The sequence below is a fragment of the Pagrus pagrus genome (genome assembly GCF_965226575.1).
Source record: "Pagrus pagrus genome assembly, chromosome: 22".
NCBI classification, from domain to species: domain Eukaryota; kingdom Metazoa; phylum Chordata; class Actinopteri; order Spariformes; family Sparidae; genus Pagrus; species Pagrus pagrus.
In genome coordinates, this window is record NC_140204.1 from 10609948 (window position 1) to 10635778 (window position 25831).

The window sequence follows — 25831 nt, forward strand, 5'->3', positions numbered from 1 at the left end:
CGGCGAGAAACGGCTGAAAACGGAGATCACAAGGAGAGGGCTCTTTCGCTAATTTTGCTTCTTCCTCCTGAGACGAGGAGAAGGTGAGAAGCGTCACTCGCGGAGCCTCCAGAAGGTTCGAAGATAAATATTTGCCGTGCACGGTGGCCAAGACTGGCCGTCTGCCCACAGTCGGACACACAAACTTGTGCATACACACACACACAAACTTGTGCATACAGAAAGTCATCCACGCTTACACTCACATGAAACTTCTGGTTATTCCCCGTAAAAGCGGAGCTGCACTGCTCTTAATAAAGCAACATGTTGTAACTTAATGCTAATGGGGCAGCTCCGGTGATGTGTGTGTGTGTGTTTGCTCTGTTGCGGTATGAAAGGGCTATTAATAATTACACAATTTATCTTCAGACTGGAGCAGGGGCCACAAACTGGCACGTGGAGACACACACACACACACACACACACACACACACACACAGTGGCACTGCGAAACACAGATTGGCATCAGTTTCTAAACACACAGGAGATGATTTCCAAATGCAATCCAGATTCCACTCGTCAGCCCCCCTCGTCATTTTAATGATCCAAAGGTTCGTCAGTTGTTCTCTGGACCTCTGACTCTGCTGAACGCTCGTCACACTGCACCTAACAAGGCTAAACGCACTCTGAGAGCCTCGTCGGCATCAGGCTAAAGAAGCCTTCGCACTTTCACAATCCAAAGTGGGCTAACGCTGATTTAAGTCTCGGGCTCGCTGGCCATAGTTACAGGGCTCAAGTTAACTGTGATTTAAAGGTTTTAATCAGAAGAGAAAGATTTTCATTGGCTGATTTTATTTTATTTTTTATGCCTAAATAAACAAACTCTCTTTGTTTTCATAACACAATTTCATACTGTTTTACTTTGTTTATATGTGGCGGACCCTGCCACCTTTGTCCCTTCAAACAGTGTTCTGGGACCTTATTTTCCTCTGAGAACAGCTTGTTTATTCAGTAATGGAAAAGATAAATATTTCTGAGTTTGCATTATTACCTCATTAATATTATAGTAGTAGTTGTTGTCTATTTTCCACATTTGAAGACTTGTATTGGGTTTGTTTGCCTCAAGAAGCGACACAAATTAGCATTAGTCGTTCTTATTAACTGTAATATTTTAGGTGGAAAGCTGTAGCAATAAGATGAAGTATATTATATTCTCCTTGCATTAGGTGTGATTAAATACATGATTGTTAGATATGATGTGGGATAGGGAACAGTACACTGTGACGTTGATCAATGACATGGTGCGGGAAAGGCGGACTCTGCCACCAACCATAAAAACGACTATATAGAGAGTTAATTACAGAATGTGAATACATTTTATGACTATATCTGCAAAATCACGACCATAAAATGCATCAGAAATTGGGATGGCTAAAAAAAAACAACTATTTGAACTGATACTTATTTATCTCTTTATCTTGTTTGAACTGAAATGTTGACACTCCCATTCTAACTTTCAAAAAGTCTGACAAGATTCCCGGCAGAAATTAAATGCGAAACAAAGGGATCCTCCAAACTGTTATTTGTATTTGGCCGAGCCGCCACAGCGCCGGGTGAAGCAAGACAGACAACGAATGTCTCAACAGCAGCTCCGTCGCTCAGCTTGCTTTCTTAAAGATGGTGCAACAGCTTCTTGTGTTTCATTTCGTTTGTGCGTCCGCGCCAGAGAGCCGGAGCGAGCTGGCCACCAGGCATTCTGGGAAAAGCCTTACTCAGAACTGAGGACCCCCACCTGCTTCTGCTATCACTCCATATATCACTTCACTCAAGACGCCTCCTCCGTGTGTGTGTGTGTGTGTGTGTGTGTGTGTGTGTGTGTGTGTGTGTGTGTGTGTGTGTTTAGGAGTTCTTCATTGGCAGAAAGTGGCTGAACTGGTGGAGCGACCCGACACACGGAGACAGAGAGAAACCGGTGGTCTGTGTCAGCAAACAATGAAAGAGCGAGTGTGTGAGCGAGAGAGACAGAGACAGAGGGTGAATGAGATAACATTCCCCAAAACCCTTTAGTGCTGTTGGCTTTAGCTCTGCGTGTCCCGTCCAGGGACAGGACGTCCCATGTCAGATTTCAGAACAGTAGCCAGTTTCTGTTACACAAGGACGACCGCATTTCAACCGCTGTACTTACAACCGCTAAAAAGATCCCGCTCGAACGCGGTCAAGCTCTGATACAAATGTTTTTTAAAGACGTTCACGCTAAATGGAAAATATATTTTCCGCCTCTCTTGAGATGAGCCAGCATGTAACACGAGCTGTTTGCAGAGATGTACTGGACAGTTTATGTTTTTATTGCCATTGGAAAACCGATCGCTCTCTTATCTCAGGTGGTTTGTTGTTCCTATAAACCTGATTGCGGTTTTAACTGACACAGTTTCTATTTTGGGCTAAGCTATCACATACATGGATGTGAAAAGGAGGGCTGCAGCTCAGGATTATTCTCATTCTAGATTCATTGCCGATCATGTTTTGTGTCAATTGGATTGATGAAAAATGGTGAAAAGAAGCCGATGAGTTTCCTCGAGCCCGAGCTGACGCCATCAAAAAGTCTGTTGTTTTGTCCAACCAACAGGCTGTGACGCCCCTCTGACGCTATTGGCTGATGTGGGGGCGGGTCGTCAGCTGATTAAGCTCACCTGTGCTACGTGTTCCCTCTCGCCGCTTTTCCACCAGCAAGGAAAAGGTCTGTGATAAGCCGGTATGGACCGACAGATTTATGAGTCCACTTGCAGTTAATCAGTTCGATCTGCCATCTCGCTACCACCCATAACAACCTCTGTTGACGACGTGTCCTTTGTTTTTCCGCGAAAAAAACGATGGAAACGCCGAAAACGGGTGGTTTTCGAGGTAACGCCAAGTTTCCAAGAATACTGATTGGAACCGGGTCAAGAACCAGAGCTTCATTGGTGGACACTCTCTCTCTCTCTCTCTCTCTCTGCCTTCCTAAATCCACCCTGCATCATGTCTTTTGGTTCGCACCTTCAACACACCTTAGTTTTCAGTATCTTGTTTGGAGAAAAGTTCTCGCACGGACACTCTGTCACATTCCCTGAGCCAGTTTGTGACGTCCAAAACCCAAATATTTTTTATTTACAGTGATATGAAACGGAGGCAAACAGCAGCTCCTCACATCGGAGAAACTGGAACCCGCAAATATTTGGTGTTTTCCTGATAAATGACTTCATCCATCGGAGTGGTTTTCTCATAACTTGCTGATAAAAACTGTTTTGGTCCAACCTGCAGGCAGCATCGCTCTACTTAGCTTCTGCAAGATTTGGACCACTTTTTCTAAAGCTTCCAGGTGCCGCACACACACAAACACCAATAAAGCTTTCAGCTAACTCTCCCAGCTTCTTTATATTCTTTAAAAATAGCAAAAGTCCCCGTCCTCTGCCGTTTACAACCTGTCGACGGCCGGGTATGTGAGGGCTCGCATGCCTCCCTGGTGTTCTGACAGGATAACGAATGCAAACTTGGACGTGCAGATTTTTGCTCGGGGATGGTCTCAGAGTACTCGGATGTGAAGCTGCACGCGGGCAGTGAATGTGGTTCTCCCACAAATGCGCTGGGTGTTTTTTTTTTTTTTTTCCCCGCACTCAGCACTGCTGCTGCTCTGTCTGTCTCTTCCTGTCCCCACACATTCCTGCTCCTCTGTGTGCCGTAACACACCCACCCAGTCTCTCCCACTGTGTCGCTGCATAATGAAACCACCCTGCAGCCTCTCGTCTGTTTTCCACTTGAATCATTGCACAACCATGTCAGAAAAAAAAAACTCTGACAAAACAGGGACACAACTGACACACTTTAATGAGTTAAAGCTTTTAATATGTCGTGTGAAAATTGCTTTTCGGTCTTTCTCACTCCCTTCACTTTCTGGAGCTTTCATAACACCTTGTCGAAGTCTCTGCTGTGTGTGTGTGTGTGTGTGTGTGTGTGTGTATGTGTGTGTGTATTTGTGTGTGTGTGTATGTGTGAGTGTTCAGTCCACCTGTGGTTTTTTTTTTTCCCGTGCACCCCTTGCAACTGTACACCCCCGCACATGCACACACACCTGGATAATGGCTTGCGACGTGTTTGCAGAAAGTGTGATTGACGGCAGCAGAGTTAAAGCAGGATAGTGTGTGTGTGTGTGTGTGTGTGTGTGTGTGTGTGTGTGTGTGTGTGTGTGTGTGTGTGTGTGTGTGTGTGTGTGTGTGTGTGTGTGTGTGTGTGTGTGTGTGTGGGCGAGAGTGCAATAAGCACACACAGCACTCGTCTTTCAACCCCACACAACCTGCCCTCCGTTGCCAGCCGCAGAGTGTAATGTATGGAAATTTACAACTAGACATAAAGAGGAAAATGTGCTGCGTTCACTGTTCTCGTAACGCTCGGTGTTTAAAACAATAAAAAAAGCTTCCAGTCAGACGATTCATCGGCTCTATTAAAGAACGCTGTCTAGTTATCACATTAATGTCCTGTTAAAGACAACATTATTAAAGTGGTTCGTGTCCCGCACGTGTCGGGGCGGGGGGGTAGTCTTCTGTGGATTTTCCGTTCGTGTGTTCAGCCCCCGTCGATGATCGATGCTCACCCACTTGTGTTCGCTCCAAACAAACTGCTGCTGGTGTTTCTGTGAACATAAAAGGCGACCCGCGTCTCAGAGGACTTTCCCCTGGAGACACAGGTCTGCTCCTGAAGCTGAATGGTGGACCAGGTACCAGAAACAAACACCTACTGTATTGTTAAAGTGCAAAATGGCACAAAGGATCCTGAGTCCCCTTGATTGACTGACTTCCTTCCGCCAAAGAGTGCGACTCCGCCCGCCTGTATTTTAGATTTCGCCCACAGTCTGTCGTCCGAGACACAACTCCCTTCTTTGTCATCACCGATCAATCCGAAGATTACATCCTACACTTATGAATGAATCACTTTGTCTATAAAATCTGTTGGTTGTTATATTTTCCCACAGTCAAAGGTGACGTCTTCATGTTTTTGGTTCTTAAACCGAAGATATTCATAATTGCTCTCTTTAAGAAAGTGGCACACGAACCTTTTAACCCTACAATAGATGTGGTGTGTTCGCTTGCTTGTGCTACTGCCACTTTCCAATCTTCCGTTGACCAATGAGTGACGTTGTCCGCAGCTGGTCCGACCAATAGAGGAGCAGGAAGTGGTCGCAACCTCCACAGAGTCGTGCATGAGGACTGAAAGTATTTAGCAGGTTTTTTTTGAGGGGGGGTGAAAATGTGACTATTCGGAGCACGCTGAGTGTTGCGCCTGGACCTCAGGGAAGTGGATTAGGCCGCATGGGTCGTTTTACAAGTTTCTGTGAGTGTTTTGATACTTTTGTTTCACCGTGAAACTGGGTCAGCGCAACCCATTGTGGCTGCCGTGAATCCAAACCGACTCCAGCTGCCGTGAGGAGGCAATTTTTCGAACTCTTTGAACCACCCCTGAAGCCCGCAGGAGGCTCACGTTTGATACCCGCAGATAGATCCTGGGTGGAGTATCGCTTTAACCTAGCTGTCGTCCGCACACTCGCCAGATTCATGACTAACAAATAAGTTCTGTGAAATCAGACACATACACTGCGGTCACACTGCGAACATTATATCTCCATAACTGACAGACTTTCCGGCGTCGTCGGGAGAAATAAATGAGGTGACACGGGAGCTGTCCTGCTGCCTCGCTCTGCCAGTGTTCATTCCTCGTATCTGCAGCTGTCTTGGCGCTCATGTTGCGCTCTTGTAGGCTACCTCTCACCCGCTTGCCTGCTTTGTAGGATGGATGGTTTAATGGAATCGAGGATAATAACAGTGCCGGAGGGATTGCGAGAGCTCGAGTCGCTGGCTCGGAAAGTTGGTGGATTGTGGAAAAACAGTTTTGGATTGTTACATTTTTACAGAACGTAATGACTTAATGACTTCCAGGAGAAAGTTTGTTGCTTCCACTTCAAAGTGTAGGTCAAAGGTCAGAGCTGCAGCCTCGGAGCCGAGACTGCTCTTAGTATCTCGCACAAAGAGCTCTCTGCAGGTTGGATGCTTGATGTCATGGCGCTTGAACATGAGTCCTGTGGTTGAAGAGAAATCTCTCATGTGATTTCTTTTTTTTTCTCTCTTTTTTGGAGTGAATGCAAACCTCAGATTGACACATTCCAAGAAGGACAGCCTCGGGGCTTGTAAAGGATGAGCTACGGCGATAAACACCCCGGGGATTTCCAGTGATTCTCATGCTTTTTTTCCCATGTGAAGCCTGTGAAGCATACCACCAACGCCGATGCTTTCCTCCAGCTTCTGTCTTCATTTATTGCGACCGTATAATTCAGAGCAATACCTCCAGTGTAGCCTCCTTTTAAAATAAAATACGATTGAGCCCGAGCCGACGGAGTGACCGGTGGACTCGGTGACTCACATCTCGTTGCTCAGACCGGCGCTGTGTCTTGTGGGAGCCGGGGCGGCACGGAAATGACAGACCGACACACTCGATTTACGACCAGAGAACAGGGTGGCTTTCAATTTTAGGCAGGCCTCGATTGAGACATCACATAGACCCAGACTCTCCTAATTACACACACACATACACACACACGAACACAGGCAGCTAGAGAACAGTTATTGGCTAGACGCGGGGCTGCGGAGGCAGAGAGCCTTGTCTAACCTCTTGATTTAAACAGTCTGGCAGAGAAAGGGGGAAGAGAAGCACACACACGCACCGCGGTCATTATCACATCGATTTGCCCACAGATGGAGAAACGATGCGAGGAAATGAATGAGATCGATGGTGAAGCCGCCGAGGGAGGGTCAGAAGGCAACGTTCGATAAGAGTGGAAACATTTCCTGTGTAGTTTCACATAAGACTTGCCATGTGAGCATCAGGACGAGGCTCTGGAGAGTTGTTTAGCATGTTTCAGAGTATAATTTCCCGTGTCTGTGTTTGGGAAAAGGTCATCATTAAGTGAATGTCATCCGCATAATTATAGCATCTTCCTCTGTGTCCCTTTCCGTGTCTGTGTATGTGTGTGTGTCCACGGTAGAGCACCAGTGCGTGTCTCAGCCAGTCTCCTCCGGCCCCTTTGGTCGACTGCCTTTATTGTTTGTGTTGCTGTTTTCCGAGCCGGCTGCCTGAATGAGGGAGCTGCCCCGCTCCGCTTTAGGCCGCCATGGCTTGGCCGGCTGGCGGGCACCGTCTGTGCTGAGGGGGACTAAATATAGATCACTGCACCAGGAAGAAGACAAACTGAGAGGGAGAGGGGAGAGAGGGAGAGGGAGAGGGAGCGGCGTAAATATAGAGTACCCTCGTGCAATTAGAGAGTCAAGCGGTGCTGGGAAATTTTAGGGAAAGAGACGCAGGGAACTCTCTCTCAGCCTGTTCCCTTTGTGAATTTGTTATTTTGGCTGACAGCAGCCCGAGTGCCTTTAGTGTGAGTCATCACATCTGACAGAAAGTAACCCAGTTTAAAGGGCACTGCCTAATCTTTGTAGTCATGCTGCTTTTATTGCAAACTAAGAAGTCATTAAGACATCGCAACTCACGTGACAACATGCTTCTTACAGGTGTGAAAGAGCAGTTGCAGTAATCGTACCCAAAAATGTCTTTATCTGAGATGTAGCATGAGATTGTCACTGGGTTAGAGCTGTAAACAGTCGGTGGTAAAGCGGGTCACACTGGGTGGGTCTGTAAAATCTGTGCCAAGCTGATATCAGTTTTGAGGCATGTCAGACTTTGCTCAGATCAGCCGATGTACTCTGCATAATTTCATCTTCGGGCGTTTTGGTTGTAGCATTAGTCACATTGAGGGAATTTGCTCTTAAATTTTCTTGCGCAAGCTCCCTTTGATCCGATGCAGGGATCAGACGGCACAATGCTTGTGCCTGTGACAGATTAGGAGATCACAGTCATGAATCCTTCCCAGGGCGCATCCGCCCACAGCTCACAGAGGTGATCGCGATGGAGGTGCCAACATCAACAACGTCAACTCTCTCACGCTTTTTGCATGTTCACCGCCGCGCACGGGACGGCAAGTGAGCGAAGGCAAAATAACAAACAAACTCTGACATGTTGGTGTTTTTGTCAGGACTTCGAAAGAGTCGGTTGTCCCTCCGCTGTGTCGCTCCTCGTGGCATGAAACGAGCACATGTTGGCACCGGTATCAGGAAGCAGACTGATCCTTGCAAAGATGAGTCATCGGTGGACAAATCTTGAATTTGAAACCCAAGATTTCATGTTTCCTTCACAGCTGTGAACTTTCTCTGTGCAAAATAGTAAAAAAAAGTATTTGGGCCTTAAGGCTGGGTAAAATTGCTCATGCATGTTCCCTTTTTACGGCATTGCTAAGGCGTGAGGTCGAGGAGGATTCAACCGTCGTTCAGAGATGCAGCCAGCAGTCTGTTTAAAGGGGCATTATGTAGTTTTGGAGAAGAAATTCAAACTCAGATCTTTAATATTTACAATATCAATGAGGCAATAATACAAACTCAGAGGTATTTATCTTTTCCATAACTGGATAAACAAGCTGTTCTCAGAGGAAAATAAGAACACTGTTTGAAGCTAGAAAGGTGGCAGGGTCCGCCACATATAAACAAAGTAAAACCGTATGAAACTGTGTTGTCGTTTAAGGTCAGTTTGTTTGAAAACAAAGAGAGTTTGATGATTTAGTTTGTTTAAAATCAGTCAATGAACATCTTTAACATTTCTTCCCGAAAACTACATAGTGCACCTTTAAAGTGTTCAGATTTCGACGGGTTTCTCCCACCTGAGACGGCCTCAGATCACTCCTTTATAAACAAACCATATGGCTGTTTGACACCATGTGATTCTCTCTCTGCTCTGGAGCAGAATTATCATTATGTCTGCATTCCTGCTAATCCTATCAGCTGTGCAAACAAGGCCAGGGAAGACTCAAATGTCCTGGTCAGACCTTTTTTATTTATTTTTAATTTTTTACAGTCGTGACTTTCTCCTGATGACACACACCTTTATGCTCACATGTCTGATTTGATGTGAAGAGCAGAAAATTGCCAGAACAACCTGACACAATTCATGAATCTGTTTTACCTCATGTTGGCACACACACACTCGACTCCGTGCCTGCAGCGTTGGGTGTCCTCACTTTCTCCTTCCCACTGTTCCCTTTATCACTTTCTTCCCGTCTCTCTCGCTTATTTGGCTGCATTGTTTATTCCTGTTGTTCGTTTTCAGGTCACTGTGTTCCCGACAAGATAAGCAGACACTGATATCGTACTTTAGATATTATAATGCGCCTGATAAGCAAGAGACGGTGTATGCACATGTCATAATATTTATTTCTTCTTCATATCTGGGTTGTTGTTGATTCTACATCTAACCAAACCATTTCCTCCTTCTCTCTGTGTGTCTCTTTCTTCTTCCAGAGTGCTGATGTCAGTGCGTCGTCCTCGGGGAAACAATCTGGTACCACTCAAGAGAGCTTCGAAGCTCCGCCCGTTCCTTTTGTGACAACCAATCACAACGTGAGAGCGGCTGGATGGGACACGCCCCTGAAGCACTTTGAAGGAGAACTGATGGAAAACGTTTTTTTGTTTTTTTTTTCCTTCGCTTTCATCTAGCTGGTTGCGGAAAACCAGCGGGGATGTGTGCCAAATGACACTCTCGAAAAAGCCATTTGCTGCTCTCATTCCTTGAGTGAAAGCCAATCAGAGAAGGGTACAAAAAAAAAATGGAGATCTGTGTTTTGTTGAGACTCTAATCATTAAGGGTAAAATGGTGGTTATTTAGGGTATAAAAAAGAAAATAAATAGAATTATATATCAGCTCAAAAAGTGCCTCACTTTCAGATTGTAGCCATTTTACAAAGACCTTCGACTAACTGAAGCTATGGAATATTTTTGTTGTGCTTGATTTGATGTAGTTACAAAAAAAAAAAGCAGCTGAAGATATAAATAAAGTGGGTAGCACTGGTGTGAGCTTTTGCTGCGTTCATGTCACATGGGATATTCCAGTGTTTACAACTTGCGAGCAAAAGTTTTGTGATGACAGAGTTGGCCGTGCGAGAGTCAAAGATACTGTGCTTGTTCTATATAACACAATAGCCGTGAAATTTGGGTTAATTTATGAATGGCATGAATTATTTATGAATGAGTTGGCGGACATATGGCACCCATTTGCATTTGGTTTACAGGCACTTCTGTGTCTTAAAGGGGCACTCTGTAGTTTTGGAGCAGAAATTCAAGCTCAGAATTTTAATATTTACAATATTAAAGAGGTAAATATTTATCTTCTCCATAACTGAATAAAAACACTGTTCTCGAGGGGGGGGGGAAAGGTCCCCAGAACAGGTGGCAGGGTCCGCCACATATAAACAAAGTTAAACAGTACGAAAAGCGCCAAGTTGGATATGAAAAGATTACGATTGGATGTTGACGTAAACAATATTAACAAGGCGGAAACTGGAAATCACAATAATTCCGATGTGACATGAATGCAGCATTTCCGCTAACATTAATAATGATAATGGTCCTAGCTATGAGCTGGCCTTCCTGTCTACTGTGAGAAATATTAGCGTAGCTGCTGTTAGCATTCTGCTCGTTGTAACTTACGCTGCTTTCATCCCGTCAATCCTCTCTTTTTTTTTCTCTCTTCCTCCTTTTCCAACAGAGCCATACACCTGAAGTATTAATAAACACGCAGGCTTGAAACAAAAGGCACTTTTAGCAGGTGATACAGTAGCTAGCGAGTTAGCTAAAGCCAGCTAGGGGCCAGATTAAGATATTAGCACGGTGCCAGGACGTAAATTCAACATCCTGCTGACTACAGCTCAGGGCAAGACCCCTGATATAGAGCCAAGCAATCCCATTAGTGCTATTAGCTCCAGACACTTCTGTCCCACTTGATCCACTTCGTCTCAGGATGCTAAACGACATACGGTACACACAGGAGAGGATAGAGACCCTATCAATAGCCATGCTAATGCTAGCTTTGTAGCGGTCAGCAAACTGCTTTTAGCGCCACAAAAGGGGGTCAGATATTTCACTTCTGTCAGTATGGAATAAGTCTGTTCTCAGTTATTTTTCACGTTAAGGTACCAAACGTTTTAATACGAATAATTTTACACTTTTTAAACTGGTTGAATTGAAAGTGCTTTGACTCTAAATCCTTCTTTAAGACTCTGTTTCTCCTTCCCTCCCCTCCTGTCTGTCTTTCGCTTGGCTCTTACTTTAATCTCCGCTATGCATCAGCACTTAAGTGCCTGTCTGTCCTTTTTTATCTGTCTGTCTGTCTCTCTGACCCCGTCTAAGCAGCTAGCACTAATAGGGCTGTCCTAGCAGAATATATCAAGTCTATTTTTGTGTCTATTTTCTGTCTCTTTTGGCTGTACAGTTCTCATGAAATAACTTGTTTGTGTTTGTCCGGCGCGACAACGATCGCTCAGATGACTCGGTTCTAATCGGAGGAGTTGTGGACTGTTTTCTCTTCGCCGGTAATGGAGGACTGAATTGTTTCAGGGCAGTCTGTGCCAAAACACAACAACAACATCAAAAAGACTAAGCTCCGACAGCACCTCAAGAAGCAACCTTCGGCTCTCGAGTCTGGACGTATTGCTCTGTTTTTGTTTTTAAAATGTAACCTCTTGTGTTCCCTCCGTTGTTTTCTTCTTTTTTGTGCAGCGGGGGGGAGAAAAACTGTGACATATCTCGCCTCGCAGTCTGCGTATGCCGAGATAAAGGTCATCGTGAAGACTTGCTTTAACCTTGAATCTGCCTCTGACTTTGACCGGAGGATTAAAAAATGAAATGCACGAGGAGAAGGATAAAAGGCCACCGACAGGGGGAAAAACAACATAAACGTCTGAATACATGTGCATCTACGTTGCTCCAAATTGTACTCATGTGTTCGTCTGTCTGCCTGCTTTGGGGGGAGTTCATGAACTCTCTCCCTCTGGTCACATGACTGTCGGGCGGCCCGGAGCATAACAATGCAGCTTTATTATGAGCAGATTGGGATCTGTGGTTGGAATTGGCCTCTAATGGGGGTTTACTAATGCATAAGTGGGAATAAACAATTGGAGCTCGAACCAGATTCAGCACGTAAATCCGTGCGTTCTCGCAGACCTGCAGGCAAACACAAGATGATTTAAATGTTTCTCATGTCTTTGGAGATGTTCTCGTATTGAAAGTCAGCAGATTTCGGCAAAACACAAACGCTTTGAAGGTACTTGTAGTTTAGAGGGGAAGAAAAAGCGCACAAACAGACTCGCCTGCAATCCTGACAAGCAGACATTATCATCATATCAGTGGCTGCTGTATGACTTGGTTGATTGCGTCGTTAGCGAGTTTAGAGATGTTCATAACGTGCGCAGAAAAGTGCTGCTGCTGCTGCTCGAAATTGTTTTTATCTCTTCCTCCTGTTCCCCTGAGGGGTGGTACTGAATGGGAATATTGTGAGATTGCCATTGATGTAGTTTTACTTCTGTTGTTTGAGAAAAAAAAATCTGACTAAAAGGAAAAAAGAGTCAAACAAGAAAAGGACTTTGTGGTTTCTTTTGTCGCTGCTAAGTTTCCTTCTGAGTGATGTAATGGGGGTAGTTATTAAAAAGTGACGGGCTTAAAGGGGCAGTATGTAGAAACACAAACTCAGAAGTATGTTTTTGTTCTGTAACTGAGTAAACAAGCTGTTCTCAGAGGAATATAGGGTGACCAGAACACTGTTTGAAGCTAGAAAGGTGGCAGGGTCTGCCACATGTAAACAAAGTAAAAGTACGAAAAGCAACAAGTTGGATATGAAGAGGAGGAGCAGAAGTCTCTACCATTCACAGGCTGAGACAAGTGTGAACATCTGCATGAATGCCACAGACGCGGTCGGGCTCATGCCCCTCACACACTCGCCGTCTTTGACTCACACACACACACACACACACACTTGTAAAGGCTGCGACCACGGCGCAGATGTCACACTGAAGTGTGGAAAAGAAAGCAGCCTGATTGTTATCCGCAAAGCCTTTGTAGCTGCGTTAGTCACATTCACCACTCCCATTGATAAGATCATTCGCCCTCAGAGCTGGCAGATCGCCACCCGAGTTAATCACTCGTCTTACTGGTAATTTGACCGACGTGGTGTTTGCCGGGTGAGCTCAAAGACCTCCCTCTCCATTTGATACTGCCAGCTCGCTCCACGCTCTCTTTAATTAAATAAGCTTTTAAATAAGCTGATAAATCTCTGCTTCTTTCTCTGATTGTTAACATGGATGGGTATCTGGTGTCATCCTCGCCCGCAGATGGCCAAGTAACTCAACCCCCGACCGAGGCACCGCAGGAATTAATAGAAATGAGAACACACACACACACAGATCAAACCTACACCTGCAGCTCCTCTCGCTTCCCTTACTGAGTAAAATAATGTCTGCGTGGACAATAAATTGTTTGGTAGAACCTGTATGAAAGCGGAAGCCTCCACACCTGAAACCTACACTCTTCACAGCGTCCACAACTTTTGTTCACTTGCGTCTCAAATAAAAAGTGAGTCTCGGGGGGGATTTCGACTTCAGATTTGGCATTTCTGTTTTCCCATCATGCATTATTCACAAGACTTTTCCTCATTATACTTTTTCTCAAGAAATTTAAAGTTTCATGAATGAAAAAATGGCTTTTTTCCCCTTGTGATGCACCCTTTAAATCCACAACAGTCACAGTTAAAGGGACAGTTCACCTAAGTTCACCCAATATATATTTTTCCTCTCACCGTTAGTGATATTTATCTATAAATCCATTTTAGAGATATCTGCCTTCTCTCAAACATAGTGGAACTAGACATTTAAAACTACATTTTATAATTACAATAATGACCCACTTACACAAGATAATTCAATTAGTTGTGAGCAGTTTTATGTAGGAACTACTTTCTTTTTGTGCACAGCAAAGTCTGGATTATCTTGAGTAACGGCTCTGATAAGGAGAGGACGGAGGAGCGGGGGGGGGGCGAGCGGGCACAGCTGCCATCTGGTCGTTGTGGCGACAGGCGGCGACAATGGCTGCCTCGGACGTGGTGGCAGCATCTCTGGTAAAGACAAGAGAGTGAGGAGGGAGGAGGGAGGAGGAGGGGATGGTGGATGGGAGCCAAGGCGAGAGGACACTGAGTTCAGTCGCAGAGAGGTGCCCTGGATGGAGGCCAACAGGTGAACCTGTTGTGTCTGAGCGGCTGTGTGTGTGTGTGTGTGTGTGTGTGTGTGTGTGTGTGTGTGTGTGTGTGTGTGTGTGTGTGTGTGTGTGTGTGAGATACTGTATCTTCCAGCTCGGTGTAAACACACCTACATGCACCTATTGGCAGTCAAGTCAGAAATGGACTCAGTAACCTCGCTTGTTTACACACTGCAGGGTGGCAGCCTCATGTGAATTAATCCAACACAAACCCCGCAGCTCTGTGATAGCAGGGCAAACTCTGCTGATGAAGATGTGATACGGTGGAAATCTCCAGAGCTGCTACTAATGGCCCGAGCTTTCAACCCTAACCCTTGAGGGTATAAGAAGGGACAAATTGTTTACTCTAAATGTTGCCGAAAACACACTTAAAAATTAAATAGATTATTAAAAAATCTTTCAAATGAAAACAAATCTGAGAAAGAAAAATCTCCTGTTTGTCTGCTCAGAGAACTCCTGTTTGCACTGCAGGTACAAACACATCTCCTGGGATATTGTTAAGAGTCCCATGTCACACTCATTAAATGCAGCATGTGTTGCGTGAAACAGACCTCTGAGATGCAGCGTTGTCCGAAACAGTAGATGGGGACAGAAAAAAAACTGCAAAATGGCTACGTACAGCTCGTCAAGCGTAATCTGTGTCTCTGGAGGGTCCCAAACTGATTTTAAAAGGCTTTATTTACACCATTTTAAAACTGAAATCTTCTCCGTGGACTATGAAACTTCACCGGACCATACATCGGCATGGGAGTGAGCAAATAATGAGTGAGCTTTACTGACATGGAGGCAGAAGTGTTGCACCTCTATGAACCGTGGCACAAGTGAAAGTTGTCTGTAACTTTTAACTCATGCAAAGGAAGGCCGAAGACGCATGTAAGTTTATATTTTTAAAAAAGGTATGCAACCTTTACCTTCCACATTTGTCTGGCACAATCTTCTCCTTTAATCATTTTTGTACGGTCCCTAAGTGGAAGTGGTCGGCCTCTGCTCTGAAACACTGCAGCATGAGGGGTCGCAAGAAGCCGTTGCTTTATTTGAAGCTTCAGACAAATGTTATGAAACATTTCCATGAACTATGGCCTCAGAACGAGACGATTAAAGGTGACCTGCACTGCACTGGATGTTTCACGAGACACAGTTGTTAAACAGTGTTGATTAACTATAAAGACTACCCACTAGATATTTCTGTTACGGTGTATTTCTTCGAAAGGGAGATACTTTACACGTCCAGTGGAAACATGTCTGTGGTACTCATGTAAAGCACTGGTATAAATCTCCTCTTCGATAGCTCTGAGTGCTTTATTTATGGCGTTTACGTCATCGGTCACAGGCCTTACGGGGTATGTACAGTCCGTACTGCTCCATGTTGGCGACAATACAGGAAGTCTTCCTGTCTTTATGACTTCCTCCATGGCGCAGACCACAGGAAGCTCGCTGGATGTAGGACACGGAAATAGCTTTTTGCTCCCATAGCAGATGTGGGAATGTTAATGTCGGTGCTGTTCCATGCTCCTAAATTGCTTCCTTCCCATCATTCAAGTGTATAGCAGAGGTTGGGTGTGAGTTCAGAAACAAGAGAGTGCACCCACAGTGATTGGGATATGTAGGGCTCTGGCATGCGGCCATAACAAACTACATAGGTAACGCTGCAGGTGTTTTCTTACTGTATGTTGACCGAGCCGATAAAGCCCTGGATTACAGTCTACATGCAAGCTGCTAATCCTCCCAACTTTCCTCTTCTCCTCCTCCCCGGTCCTTCCATGAAGGTTTCAGGCCAAAGTTAAACACTGCAGACTCAGTAAAGCTAGTTTTCGTTGGGTCCATCCGCTGCATGATGGCATGTGAGGTAATCTGAGCCACAAACGGCGCAGCCGACACGACCGTTTTCTAATGTATTTCCAGCTCTCTTTTCCTCACCGCCCCCTCTTTCACATAGTGTACTTAGCCAAACAAAAAGCCTTTCTCTGTCTCCCCCATCCCTCCCCTTCCTCTTCGCCCTCCATCAGCTAACGCTCACCCTCTCTCCCTTCTCGCCTCATAAGCGAACGCTTGCCACGATTGTGGATTTCGTCTCTATTACAAGCTGCATACAAAATTAGCTGTCACTCCGTAGCTGCTGAGAAAAACTGGAGGTTGAAACTAACAAAAAAAAAAAAAAGTGCCACATGGAGCGAGTGAGGGGAAACCGAGAAGGGGAGGAGAAGAGGAGGGAGTTTGAGGGCGCCTTGGGGGAGTGGTGAGGGTGAGGGGGACTGTGAGGCCTCTGTGCTTTATTTTCCTTGAAAGCTCCCTGAAAACCGCAGACACATGGTACAGAATTCCCCTCACAGTGGGAGGAGGAGGAGGAGGGAGGGCCGGCTCTGCAAGAGAGCACCACACTGTCTGTGATAAACACACACACACACACACACACAAGGGGAATATTGCAGGCGAGTACACACACTTGGAAAAGGAAGGGAGTGTGTGAACTCGACGTGCAAACACTCAGCCACACAAAAGGCAGCAGAGGAAGAAGGGAACTTTGAAGGAGCCGGCTGGCCAACGCCTCGAACATGCCAGCCCCGCCGGAAAACCTCAAAAAACATATCACCTAAATGCCTCTCAGCTCTATGGGAAAGTGGACGGTCCCACTTTCCACGGGTATTGGTGGTAGAGGGGTGAGGGGTGCTAATCCAATGTACAATGTGTTTAACTTTGACTGACAGATCCGCTGAAACCCTCCCAGCCTCCCCTCACCGTGGGGCCCCTTTGAGCTCGTAGGCCGAGGATCAGCGTTGAACTGGCATTTAGGTGACCGACTGGGAAAAAAAGCGAAGGGTCAGGTGGTGTGAATGGATCTGTTAGGAGCTGTGACGTGGGCTTAGCGTGGACCCGATGCCCTTGAAACAGAATGCTTCATTAGCTGATTGACGGGGTGGAAGCAGAAACATACATTTAGCTCTTCTTTGTCAGCTTTTCTTCAGCTTAAAATGACCAAACTCCATACGAAATATCCTGCGTTTTAGCTCATCATCTTAAACTTGTTTCCTTTTGCTAGTAGCCCAGCAGGACACCACAGCATGAGAACTACAAGATCCTGCACTTAAGGTCACAGGTTGGTTAATAAAATGGATAACTAACGCCATCTAGTGGAAGTAGTGTCTGCTCTCGCTGTAAATGCAGATCATGTCAGTATAGGCCTAATTCAGCTGCCACTAACAATATAAATAATACCATAGTAGCATAATTCTTGTGATTGCAGCTAACAAACAAATTCCATTACAGCCTCTATTTCCTTTACGGTTTAAATCAATAGGGACAAACCACATAATAGCTTGTTCTCTTCAATTACCCTTCTCATTAATGGCTTGGCAAGGTCAGAAAAAGACCTTCTCACAAAGGGGAAGAACAAGTTTTTCCATTTTGTAGCGTGTTAACCCAGAGACCCGGCATGTCCAAGCCCTACTTGAAAGCTTGAAAGAGGAGACGGAAAATCTGTGTCAGCAGCACGCTGAATAGCCACTGCCTGCCTGGAAAAATGAGGACACAAGGAATGGGAATACAATCAATTTATAAAAAGCCTCAAGTATGACCTTCCTACGTTTTTCCCTCTTCATACTTGACATTACATTATGCAAATCGTCTGCCAAATGAGGCAAAAGTTATGCTCAGGAATTCACGTTTGACCTCCATCGATTTTTCCGCTCGTTATAAGGTTTTGGTTTCTCTCATGGGGAGGAGGCGTGAGGAGGAGGCTTGAGGTTAGACTCGGAGGATGTCATTTAATAAATATGCCGCATGATGTACATGATAACATAGTATTTTCAGATAATTCCCAGCGTTTCTTGTAATCACTTTGTCATGCCAGATGGCTTTTACCACAATGAATGAATCAGTGGGGGTACCAGGAACCTGAAGCAATCTTGGAAAGAGCCAATTTATGTATTGTCACATAAAAAGCACGTCCCTTGAGCTGACGGACTTCATAGGGCTGCAACTAACAGTTATTTTCACTATCCATTATACTATGGCAGTAGCTATACAGGCACTTTGGCTTGAAAAGTGACTCGGATGATCAATTATCAAGAAAGTTAACGTTTCATTTTCCGTTGTTCGAATAAAAGACTACTTAACTAAAAGCTTTCGCAAATCAACTCTGGACAATATGTTGGTATTAAATATGGTAGCACATGTTGAAGGATAAGTTCACCCAAAAATAACTCACTTCCTGGAGCAAAAAACTGAAGTAGATAGTAGAAAATTATTTAATAAGACGACATTCACACCTTCAATGCAGGGTAACGCTTTGAGCTTGGCAGCTACAGTGAGGATTTTGGCTTTAAAAGGGTGTGAATACCGTGTTTTCAAATTCATTCACTGGAATTACGCCAGACATTTATTTTTCTGTTGTTTTTTTTTTATTTTAAAACAAATCCCCATCTACTGCAGTTGTTTGGGAGAAAGCTGCAACACTGTTTTGTTGTGAAGCTCCAGAAATGCATTACTTTGTCAACTACGACTGACTTCCCATCTGCATGGTGGTGAGTAGATTGATTGAATTTTCATTTCTGGGTGAACGTATCCTTTAAAACAGTACATCTTAACCCTTTCACGCATGAATTATGATAACCTCGACACGTTTTTCCAACTTTTATTGCCACAATATTTCAACAGGTTTCTCTCATTTCTCCGTTGGGGATAGTTTCGTTGACGTGAAGGAGATGTTCCCCGTTGATATACGTAGATAGTCTAATTCTAACAAATCTTCACCAACTCCCTGACTCTTTGTGGGATCAGCTGAAAAAACATCAGACATATTAAATCCCCCACTTCCACTGCCTTCATTATTCAGGAATAAATCAGATGTTTTCATATCACTGTCATCTCCTTCATTTCTAACACCCAACTTGTTCATGTCAACACTACTAAAATCGACCTCATCTTCAGGACCTCTGCTTGTGTTTTCTCTGCTAAGCACAGCGTCCTCAGAGTTCAAGGTCCAATCACCGGGAGCTTCTTTTTCCTTCATCCTTGCTGAAGCGTTTGGAAAATTATCCTTATCAGCCGGTGTGATTGGTGTCTGGCTTATACCTCTGACACCGCTGAACGAAGCACTTCCCAGAATATCAGTGTACATGACAGCTTTGACTCTGGCAGGCCGCTTGGGCAGCCTGACTATGGGTACATTTCCAGCACCATTAGTCAGGGAGGTAGATCCATTGAGCTTTTTGACAGAAGTGTGTTTTCCTCTTACACGTTTGCCTCTCACTGTGCTGCTGGTGGAACTGTTGAGCGGGCTCGGCTTCATTGCAAAAGGTTTGGTTTTGTTGGGTGGTCTTGGCTCAGATCGTATGCCTCCTGTTGATCTGGGATAAGCTGAGGAGATTCTGTGACTTGCAGATGCTGTAGCTGGATTTTGTTCTCTGTACTTCCAGTGTGTTTGAGTTGTAGCATTTCCAATTCTCTTTTGGACAGGGTGAAATCCCAGATGGGTATAGATTTTGTGGGTATTTTTGTATTTGTCAGGTGTAAATCTGGTGACTGCTTCAGCGCTTCCCGTCGTCTTTAACGGCGATTTCAGGTCTTCACTGTTTTGTTCAGTTGGACTCATTGTGGATACACGGCTGCTACCTGGCTCTGTTTTATTGTGCCACCTGTGTTGCCAGATCTGCGAGCCTCTATGTCTAAATCCTTCAAAACCCTGCTGGACTCTGGTAGACTTCTCTGAGTCACTAACTGAAGATTTGGCTCCCTCGAGTGGTCGAGTGCCAAATCCTTTGAGACCATAAATCCTTCTGTGGATTCTGTACTGCCTGCGATCTGGATTGCTGTCCAGACCCGCATCACTTTCAGGCATCAGAGGCCTGGCTTCCTTGAATCTCGATGGGAACAGCCTTGGAGTGGTTTGGACAAGATCTAAAGTGCCAGAAGGCGGTGGGGAATAATCGGTGGGTGTCCTCTCAAGTTTTGCTGGTGTAGTAGACACCTTTCTCTGGCCAAAACTATACTTTGCTGACAAAGATGGGTGTATGTTTGCGATTTTAAACTTCCCTTTGTCGAAGCTGTATCGTCGAGAGTTGGTCCTTTCATTAGAGCCATCGGAGGAGAGGGTAGATGGCTCCTTTACGGCTCTCAACGGAGCATTTTTGAATCCTCTGAAGCCATAGATGCTTTTAGTGGTTTGCCCAGCTTTGTATGCAGTCATAGATCCTCTTGTGGTCGTATTAACCAGGCTACTTACAACAGATTTCCCACTGCCAGGGGCATAGTTACCCTGGAAATCTGCATGAGGTCTGGGGAGGAAACTTTGCATGGGGTGGTCTGTCCCTGGAGCAGGATGTACTGACATTTGAGCAAGAGTTTCTGGGGTAGTGTGTTGATATTTGGTAAAACTATCCATCTGAGCCCCATACTGGGCCATATATGCGTTATGATACAGTGGATTGGCATTGTTAGAGAGATGTTGCACTTCCTTGGTTGGCTCTCCTGCCTGTGATTGTTTGAAATTGGAAGAAAACCTGCCGTAAACTTGAGCATCAGTGGGAGTTTGCTTATGAGGTGTTGTGGGAAAAGCCCTGTGTCCATCACGAGTAGCTGTATTAACTTTCTCACGTCCATCAGAAGAGGCCTGGGAGTCCTTGAACAGATACGACTGGACCTTTCTGTGTCTCGGTGTCTTGCTGCTGCTCGCAGAGTGCAACCCCCGGGAGAAATCTGTGATGGATGATGCCAGTTTTTCTGGGCTTGGATTGCCTTTAATAACAGAGGTGTCGAAGCTTTTGCTGATTGATGGCGCACGAGGGGCAGTTTGACTCGCTAAGCCGAAAAATTTGCTTGATTGAACCCCGCGAGATGTGCTCAGCAGCCCGACCGCAGCGGGCTCATTTGTCCCTTCATAGCCACTGTAATGCCATCTTGAAGTTGGCGGTGAAGTACTCCGATATCTACCAGCCTGGGATGAAAAAAGAGAAGAGCGAGAGGGTTGCCAGACTGTTTCATCTTCAGCCACCTTTGGAGGGTTATTTCCAGGAAGTCTTTCTTTGTTGGAGGACTTTTGAGCATCTTTGAGGTCCCAGACTTGAGATGGACGAGAGCTCTGATGAAAGGGACTGGCAGCTTCATTGTGAGATGATTTCCTAACGATCACTGGGGGTGAATAATAGGAATTTCCACTTTGCCCTACTCCTCGAGAGAATGGGTGGCGATTTACTTCGGATTGCCATCTCTCAAAGCTTTGTCCGGTGAAAATGCTGTTTGCTGACCTCACTTCACTCTGCACTCCAGTTGTTCCCTCTCGGGAGTGTCTGTTATCTGGGACATTTTGATAACTAAGCCGTGGAGGGTTTGATTGATGGTGAATGATTGACGAGGCCTCTTTATATTTCCTGCTTGGATCAGTTTCACTGCGAGTTCCAGTGTGGAGTCCAGTTTCGGGTAATGGCAGAGCAGTAAACAGATGTTGACTGTATGGGGTGTGCACATGTCTCAGGACACTGTGTTGCACTCCATTGTCCACTTGGGTTGATATGGGACTGCCTAAAAGTGGAAGAGAACGTCAACATGAGACACAACTATTTATTCTTTCTAATTATACAGGTAAATAATTACTGTGATGCTGTAGAAAAACTAAAAGAAAAATGTCTTGGTTTGAAGTAGAGTTACACAATACAATAAGATGCTAATTCCAAAATATCAACAATCAGGATGTAATCAAATGGTAATGTTAGCGAGGGAATGATTAACTGCAAAAGTAAGTGGGTTATTAAATATGATATTTTGTCTTTAAATATGGCTGTCCCTCGTCCCTTCAGATTTTCCCTTTTCCATCATCTTTTCAATCAGGAAGTGGTGAAATGATAACAAATGGTCAGATTTCTTACTTTTATGGAATTTGCAACCAGGTACACAACAACATAACATTATTCCAGCATTTAAACTTCCCGACCTGAGCCAAGGAGCCTAAAAAAGAAGATGTCATACAACGTAGAGATGTTGTGTTTTAGTGTGTTTATCCATGCATCTCCCGAAGACTTCAATACAGCAAGCACCACAGTCAGGCCCCAAAGTAAGATTCAGTGACGCGATGACCCTTCCTTCTTTTTGAGGTTCCTTGCCACAAGTGTGACATCAGAGGAAAATGGATGTTGAGTGAATATGGTCTACGGCGAGACAAATCATTTTAAATCGTGCGATGAATAAGGTGTCATGGTGCACATCGGAAGGGACAGGACTTCACCTCTCTATACCCTTTCCAGATTTGTTTACTTAAATCTCATAAAAATAAAATCCATATCTCTCCACACTTTGGTTTCACTGCCAACATAAAACTTAAAGTTAAAAGACATGCCTGTGAAAATATCTTTAAATCAAACGGCCACAGCTTTAAGTTAACAAACACGTTCACCTCCATCTATCAGCCAACACGTGAGTCATGACGTCTCTCGGAGAGCCATTAAGATGAGCATCAGCTCACTGAAACTGCACACGCGGCAGAATTGGTCTGGCAGATACTGGCCTGTTAGCGCTCACCTCTTGCATCATCTGAACACATGACGAACGGTATGACAGCTGCACCGACCAGCGCAAAGACAAACAAGAGTCTGCAGGGGAGACAAAAAACACTCACTGGAGTATTTTTGTGATTTATGGGAATCATAATGCTGTCAATCAAAAAACTTTTTCAGATTTTATGACTACATGTGCACAAGGCTCGTAAAATGGGATATTTACCTTGAGCAGGGAGCAGAGTTTTCCAACATGATGGTCAGTTTCCTCCTAGGTTTTTAAGGTTGTCAAGAAACGACCATAAAGGTAAGTTGTAGTAGTGTTGTCAGCCCATTTGTTTTACTTGTCTAAGAAATGAGTCACTGAGCTCTGACACTGCTGCTGGTTGTGAGTCTGATTGGAGCAAATGCTCCTCACCTGGCCTCAAGTGACCCACTTCCTGGAGTTGTCTGAAAGGGTTTTTCCCTGTTTTAGCTGATTCATTGTAGAATACTTTGGTCCAGACTTGATCGAACATGATGTTGCAACTGTGATTTTGCACACACACACACATTACACCATTGTTTTTATGATGCAAAAAGTGACTCACTCAAACGTCCATCCACAATTCAGCATTCAGCCACAGAAAAAGTGAATTCAAATCAGAGCTTATTTATTTTTCCTTAAATATGTAACAAATATATCAAATAAATACAGTCATGAAAATAATAAATATCACATACATTAGTGCATTAATAGGCCTAAAATGGTCAACTTTGGCAATTCACATTTTTTTCCTCATTTGACTGTATCAGCAACGTAGTGGTATCATTTAAAAAGGCAAGCAGAAAGCTGAAAAGTTAACGTAAATCATGGTTGAATGTGTCCATGTGTCCAGTTTTCATCGTCTTCATGATTCAAGTCCATGTTGCACAGGATATCTTGAAAATAAATATAGGCTAGTATCACATTGTCCAGGGTATCTGAAGCTGTAGACTCCTTAAAACATGAAGCAGGACATCATGGCGAGGTTCCTCATGTCATCACTGGTCAGACAGTCTGCTAAAAGAAAACAGGACAAATTAGATTAGAACAATTTACACATCCACTACTTCTTTTTATAATAAAACATTCTGTTAGGTGTGGGGTACATATTTTGGGTACTCAACATTTAAAATTACAGATTTGTTAAGTTTTTCCATGAGAAAATGTAAGACATGATGGGTTATTTTATGAAATGTGGCACAATTGACGCTGACGCTAGATGGGAAACTGAAATCCTAAACTTTGCGGGTTGTGTACTTTTCTGCCAACTTGACAGCCTTAAAACAAAAGCGTGAATCAGTAGCCTACTGTGCCTGTGGTCACGCCCACCAAACTGCATTCTCCAAATGTTCATTTTAAGAACGCTCTAACGTTTTCCCCCAACAAGTTAAAAACTAGATAGCCTACTAAAAAGTTAAAATCATACATAGAGGCTTTGTTTTGGTCTAAGAAAATGTAAAAGTAATGGATTAATTTATTAAATGTGGCAACATTTGCACAGAAGCTGACACGGAAACTAAAACCCTAAACTTTGTGCTACGTCACTAAGATTGTTGTCAACTTAAAAGCCTGTATGAAAACACTCCCATCAAACCGCATTCTTAAAATGTTCATTTCAACAACTCTCTGTTTTGCCCCAATGTGACAAGTCCAAAACTACATACTAAAAAGTCAAAATTATACATAAAAGCTTGTTTTTGTGTGAGAAAATGTTAAAAATTATTTCATTAAATGTGTCAATTGACACTGAAGCTGAAGCTAAACTTTGCACTACACCACTGAAGTAGTTGTGTCCTGTCACCTGTAAAACCTGTATGACTAACCCACTGTTGTTGTAGTGACGCCCACCAGACTTCATTCTCAAAATACTCATTTTAAGAACTTCTTAATGTTTTGCCCCAACAAAAGGGGTTAAAAACTAGGTACTAAAAGTTCAAGTTATACATAAGTTATGTTTTTGTAGACGAACATGTAAAAGATAGTGGATTATATAACTAAATGTGGCACAGTGACACTGAAGCTAGACTTGTGTCACCTGTAGGATCAGCCCAATGTTGTTATGGTCACCCCACCAAACTTCACTCTCAAAATGTTCATTTTAAGAGCTCCCTAATGTTTCACCTCAACAACATGACAAGACAAAAACTACTACGAGCCACTTACTTTCTCCGCCCCTCGGCCGTGAGCTCTTCCCGCTTATCTTCTGCCAAACTTTCCGACAAGACCGCCGGAGCCTCCCTCCTCTGGAGCCCGCGGAAGAGTCGCTCTCCTCGGCTGCGCTCTCGGGACGCTGCCCCTCCTCGTTGTCGTCACAGCCGTCTTGAACGTCACCGTCCTCCTCTTCCTCCTCCGGGTCCTCCTGGTCGAGGACTCCCGCGGCTAACAGCCGCTCCAGGACGCACTCGTCCACCCTCAGCTCGGCTCTGATCCTCCCCTCTCCGGAGATGGATGTGGTGTGTCGGCACAGCGGGCAGTCGATGGACGCGTCCGCCTCACCGGAGCCCAGGGGTCGCGACAGGGCCAACAGGCAGCTCTCACAGAAGCTGTGTCTGCACTGGAGCTCCCGGGGACACCGCCGACCTGCGTTGAAGGTCCGGTAACAAATCCCGCACTCAAGCTCTGAATACATGCTGCTGTCTGATCTGTGATGCTCCTCACTGACTTATCTCAAGGTTTGAATGAAGTCAGACGGGGTGAGCTGTCCAGACTTATACCACAGGGTGTGGGGATGTGTGTGGGAGGAGAAACGTAGTAGACCAGGGCCAAGTAAACACAACCTATGAGTCATCAGGCTCAAAATACACGTGATGCAATGAAATCACAGGGACCAGCATACACACACTCCCTCACGTACCTCCACAGTCACACACCTGTCATTATAATGGGACAGGAACACAGGCTGACGCAAAGCAACATACTTGACTGATTAATCATTACATGTTGGATTGGAGGCTGAGTGTTGTGTCTGAGAGGCTTCACAAGTTTTATCCAAAGTTCAGTAAACTCCAGCTGTAGACTTCCCCTACTTAATCTAACTTGAAATCATGTCAGAGGTCCTCACACTCTTGACACTCAAGGGTGTGTGTGTGTGTGTGTGTGTGTGTGTGTGTGATATGACGTAATCCCTTCCCTCTCCATGGTAA

General features: G+C 44.7%; 3 protein-coding genes across 4 annotated transcripts in view; 1 reads left to right on the forward strand and 2 right to left on the reverse strand.

Annotated features, from left to right (window-relative positions):
- LOC311251104 (insulin receptor substrate 1-B) overlaps window positions 1-10303 on the forward strand; it is a 45088-nt gene extending 34785 nt beyond the window's left edge. Inside the window, exon 4 of the mRNA XM_084343392.1 lies at window positions 9402-10303. Within this exon, the coding sequence (XP_084199518.1) occupies window positions 9402-9409 (8 nt within the window). The 3' untranslated portion in view covers window positions 9410-10303. The remainder of the gene's footprint in view (window positions 1-9401) is intronic.
- Window positions 10304-18794: 8491 nt separating this feature from the next.
- On the reverse strand, window positions 18795-23074 carry LOC311251436 (uncharacterized protein). Its single transcript, XM_084343841.1, has 3 exons — window positions 22890-23074; window positions 22689-22759; window positions 18795-21695 (listed from the first exon to the last, which is right to left on the reverse strand). The coding sequence occupies exons 1-3, from the start codon at window positions 22916-22918 to the stop codon at window positions 18841-18843; spliced, it is 2955 nt and encodes a 984-aa protein (XP_084199967.1). The 5' UTR covers window positions 22919-23074; the 3' UTR covers window positions 18795-18840.
- A 221-nt stretch (window positions 23075-23295) lies between these two features.
- Window positions 23296-25474, reverse strand: LOC311251408 (uncharacterized protein). Of its 2 annotated transcripts, none has more exons than XM_084343807.1 (2): window positions 24852-25474; window positions 23296-23702 (listed from the first exon to the last, which is right to left on the reverse strand). In XM_084343807.1, exons 1-2 carry the CDS (start codon window positions 25315-25317, stop codon window positions 23644-23646), a joined length of 525 nt encoding a protein of 174 aa, XP_084199933.1. In that variant the 5' UTR covers window positions 25318-25474; the 3' UTR covers window positions 23296-23643. The 2 variants fall into 2 exon arrangements, with proteins under 2 accessions (XP_084199933.1, XP_084199932.1); XM_084343806.1 differs by having other exon boundaries at window positions 23296-23705; window positions 24852-25471.
- Window positions 25475-25831: the final 357 nt, after the last annotated feature.

Bases quoted from the DNA above. Each gene is read 5' to 3' on its own strand.
- LOC311251408 (XM_084343806.1), bottom strand. From the start codon at position 25,317: ATGTATTCAGAGCTTGAGTGCGGGATTTGTTACCGGACCTTCAACGCA. The intron at 23,706-24,851 runs GTAAGTGGCTCG...GTTTTCTTTTAG, and splicing joins ACGGCCGAGGGGCGGAGAAA to CAGACTGTCTGACCAGTGAT.
- LOC311251436 (XM_084343841.1), bottom strand. From the start codon at position 22,918: ATGTTGGAAAACTCTGCTCCCTGCTCAAG. The intron at 22,760-22,889 runs GTAAATATCCCA...TCTCCCCTGCAG, and splicing joins AACTCTGCTCCCTGCTCAAG to ACTCTTGTTTGTCTTTGCGC. The intron at 21,696-22,688 runs GTGAGCGCTAAC...TTCCACTTTTAG, and splicing joins GTGTTCAGATGATGCAAGAG to GCAGTCCCATATCAACCCAA.